This window comes from Physeter macrocephalus, chromosome 17 (assembly GCF_002837175.3).
Source record: "Physeter macrocephalus isolate SW-GA chromosome 17, ASM283717v5, whole genome shotgun sequence".
NCBI lineage: Eukaryota > Metazoa > Chordata > Mammalia > Artiodactyla > Physeteridae > Physeter > Physeter macrocephalus.
In genome coordinates this window covers 55455229-55459383 of record NC_041230.1, presented here as the reverse complement: position 1 = coordinate 55459383, position 4155 = coordinate 55455229, and the positions used below count along the sequence as shown (strand labels likewise).

Genomic DNA, 4155 nt, shown 5'->3' with positions numbered 1-4155 from the left:
CCCCTGCAGACAGGGACCCCTGACAGCCTCTGTGACCCACGCCCCTGCAGACAGGGACCCCTGACAGCCTCTGTGACCCACGCCCCTGCAGACAGGGACCCCTGACAGCCTCTGTGACCCACGCCCCTGCAGACAGGGACCCCTGACAGCCTCTGTGACCCACGCCCCTGCAGACAGGGACCCCTGACAGCCTCTGTGACCCACGCCCCTGCAGACAGGGACCCCTGACAGCCTCTGTGACCCACGCCCCTGCAGACAGGGACCCCTGACAGCCTCTGTGACCCACGCCCCTGCAGACAGGGACCCCTGACAGCCAGCTACCTCAGTGAGCCCCCAACCTCAGTCCACATCAGCTCTCAGGGACCCCCATGCCTGCTGCTGTCAGGGCCCTGCCTGCTACCACAGGGAGAAGCAAGGCCATCCTAACCAGCACCTTTAACCCTTCCCTCCTTCATCAAATGCAAGCAGTGCTCTGTACTGACCCTATGCGTGGCAGGTGGCCCCCAGTGAGCCCAGCACAGCCCTGCCTGCACAGGCAGCCACGGGGCTGTCAGCAGTGGGGCGTGGAGCACACGGGGGCTACCGGCTCAGTCTCGGGTGGGAAAGCGCTGTGGAGGGGTGACGCTGAGCTGAGACAGAAGATGAGGCCGAGTCGCCCAATGGGAGGGCGAAGGGGATGAAGTGCACAGGGCTCGGGCTCACCCCCTGGGGGCGCCTCGGGGCAACTCGCATCTCCTCTCCGCCCACGTGAGCTCAGAGCGGCCGGCGGCCCCTCCGCACTCACCATCCTTCTCCTTGTCCATCCGCACTTTCTTCAGGGCGACAATCTCATCCGTTTGGGTATCCCGGGCCCTATCTGGAATGCAGACTCCTCCAGGATAGGGTCCAAGCCCGACCCCACCGTGTGGCCTCCTGCCCCACGGGGGCTCCCTTTCTCTTCCCCTTGACTGCTGGGTACCCTGTGACAGCCCGTCCACACTCCCTTCAAGCAGCACCCGACCCTGCGAGATGTGTTCCCTGGGGAGTCCTCTGGCTTGAGCTGGTACACGGCCCCTGGATGTAAGAAGCTCCCTGTAAGTCTTCCTCCTTAGAGCTGGTATGCAGATCACTGCTTTGTGCTCTGCGGTTACTATGTTCTAACAGCAAATAAGGTAGCTTATCTTGAAAAAGGAACTCTTATCTTGTCAAGGGTGGCTCCCCAAAGCACTGTGCTAAATTGTGCAGCTTCCAAACCCGTAGCAGTTTGATGCACACCAATGTCCCAGTTGCTGTGGATGCAGCTCTGGCTGCTTTCCGAGGTGTACGCTTTACGGCTATAATAGCTACCTCTACTCACGGGTACACGTTAGCAATCTGATGCTTGCGTTTATTCAGGAGTGGTGTGAAATCTATGGCAATTACACCAGGGATTAGAGGTCACCCGTCCCCTCCTTCCAGCCCTGCCACAGCTGCTGCTGGGACAGTCCCTGGGCCCCCAGGCCTCCAACCACGGCCACTCACACACAATGCCGTAGGTGCCTTCCCCAATGCGGTTCAGCTTCTCAAATTCCTTCACGCTCCGGCACCGTCCCAGCTGAAAGAGAGAGGTGGTGGCGGTGAGGGGATCTGGCAGCTAATGGAACCAGAGATGGATAAGGACACTCAATTGGTACCAGAAAGCCAGCTCATGTCCTGCTCACCAAACAGCAAGGTGATCACACACCTGGGTTTGCAGGTGAGAAAATGGGATGATGATGCTGGCCTCTGTGAATGTGATACCAAAGACGGTCTAACCACTCCCTTTCAATTCCATGCTCCAGCTGCGTGCTGCCCAAAAAGAGGAACCACCAGCCACATTTGGTGAAAATTAACTAACGTGAAACTAAAAGTCCATTTCTTCAGCTGCACAAGCCATGTGAAGTGCTCGATGGCCCCACGCGGCTTGTGGTGACCATCCTGGACGATGCAGAAAACAGAGCATTTCCACCATCACAGAAGGTCCTCTGAGCAGCAGCGCTCTAAATTATGCTCTGGGGATTTCTGCGGCAGCCCAGTGGTTAGAACTCCGCACTCTCAGTGCCAAGGGCCTGGATTCAATCCCTGACTGGGGGAACTGAAATCCCACAAGCTGCAGGGCGAGGCCATAAATAAATAAATAAAGAAGCAAGCAAGCTCTGGACGTGGCAAAGGCTTGAAGAACTTCACGAAGCATCTACCAAGCACAGTGGAAACACTTCAGCGGCAAAAACGGTCTCAATCATCCACGTTACTTCTTCCTTTGGGTTATGAAACTGCCCAGGGGCACATAGCCACCCAGCTGGTGGCCACAGTTCCCAGCCTCCCTTGCAGCTGGGTGTGACCATGTGACTATATCCTAGCCAATGGGATGCAGAATGGACAAGTGCAACTTTCTGATCAAAGGAGGCTGCTTGCCGCTCAGCCCTTCCTGCCCCTTGAGGCAGGGTGGGATTTGGGTGGGGCACAGGTGGAGCAAAGAGACAACCTGAGTGCCTGGCCCGCCTGTGAGACGTTAGGGGAGCCAGAAATAAAGTCCTGTACTTAAGCCACTGCCTTCTAGCATCTCCATGCTCCAGTAGAGAGCCTGTACCCTACTACACCTTCAGGTGCAGCAGACTGAATGAGCACCTCCCCTTGGGTCGGAGGAGCACGTGCGGCAAGGTTCAAGTTCGAACAGCCCTTCTCTGGACTCCCTGCCTCCATGTACCTTGCCCTCCATCCTGGGGAACGAAGTCAGAGTCACCTGGCCTGTACTGAAGCCCTTGCACGGTTTCACCCCAACCTAATTGTCCGCTCTCCCCGGCTGAACCCCTAGTGCTTCCTGTACACTCTGTATTCCGCGGGACTTTGCTCCGGCTGCTCCCAGGTCTGGCAAGAACCCTCATCTCTGCGTGTCCAAAACGCCGCCACACTTACCCGCCCAGCAGAAATGCTACAGCTTTTCAAAACTGCTTCCTGGCCCCCAGCTGAAAACATTCTTTCCCTGAAAAATCCCGACACTTTCGTCTCGCAGCACCTACTATTGTGCACTGTCCTCGTCCGGGTGTGTCTTAACTCCCCGGTGAGAGCAGCTGCTGCGTGTCTCGGTGATGAACGACGGCGGCGGACGGCTCAATGGGGGGTCCTGCGCTCACTCAGCCAGTCTGTTAGGATCCTTACTGGACACTGAGGCGGCCTCTCAGAGCACCAGCAAGCGGCTAAAACAATCCGCCAACAGGGTTCACACCTGCCCCTGCACGAGCCGTCTACCTTGGAGAAACCACCCAACGCCCCTAAGCTTCACCCTCCTCACCTCTACAAAGAGTCCCCGAGAGGACTAAGTGACAGTAACACACGCAGAGGCCCCACACGGAGCAAGGCACGAACGAAGCTGCCGGGTCACAGGTGGGGCCCCGCGCCCGGTGCACCCACAGCCCGGTGGGAGTCACGCCTCCAACTCTTCCCAGGCTACTGTCTCCCGACACGAGGCGCCCATCCCCGGCCCAAAACTAAGAAACGTCCGCGCTGGAGCGCGCTCTGGCCGAGGCGGCCGGCGGCCAGAGAGCCGACCCTTCCCTCGCGCGAGCGTGACACGCCCCGAAGTCTGCGCACCGGCCAGGACCGGAGTCCCGGGCGGCCGCCGCCGGCTTCCGCGCCTGTCGCGAGTAGCTCTGGGACTGTCGTTCCCTCTCTTGCCGGAAACCTGGCGCTCTAGCGCGACACTGAGGGCCCCAGTGCGTTTCGGCTCCGCCCTGCCGCCGGCGAGGACGCAACTACCCCGAGCAGCCCGTCGTCGCACCCTGTGCTCTGGAGGCACCGTGAAGAAGCCTTCCTTACGGATACACTTCAGACGGATCTGTTCCGGCTCCGGCTCCGGCTCCGGCTCCCCCATGCCGAGCTCAGCGCCCCCCGCCCCCCTCCCAACTTCCCGTGTGCGCAGGCGCAGACGGGTGTTCCTAGGAGCAAGCGCATGGCCTACTTCCGGGGCGTCCCCGCCTCAGCAACGGTTACCAAGGAAACCTCCCGAAGACCCCACCCCACCCACGAGGACCTCAACTCCTACGATGCACTCGGACTACCAAGGTTCTAGCTTTACTTTAGGTTTTTTTTTTTTTTTTTTTTTTTTTTTTGCGGTACGCGGGCCTCTCACTGTTGTGGCCTCTCGCGTTGCGGAGCACA

At 59.2% G+C, this 4155-nt stretch overlaps 1 protein-coding gene across 1 annotated transcript in view; it reads right to left on the bottom strand.

Annotated features, from left to right (window-relative positions):
- The window catches only part of CDK10 (cyclin dependent kinase 10), a 16420-nt gene extending 12379 nt beyond the window's left edge, over positions 1-4041 (bottom strand). Inside the window, exons 1-3 of the mRNA XM_024125104.3 lie at positions 3776-4041; positions 1501-1573; positions 785-856 (exon numbers count right to left, since the gene is read on the bottom strand). Coding sequence (XP_023980872.1) covers positions 785-856; positions 1501-1573; positions 3776-3868 — 238 coding nt within the window. The 5' untranslated portion in view covers positions 3869-4041. The remainder of the gene's footprint in view (positions 1-784; positions 857-1500; positions 1574-3775) is intronic.
- Positions 4042-4155: the final 114 nt, after the last annotated feature.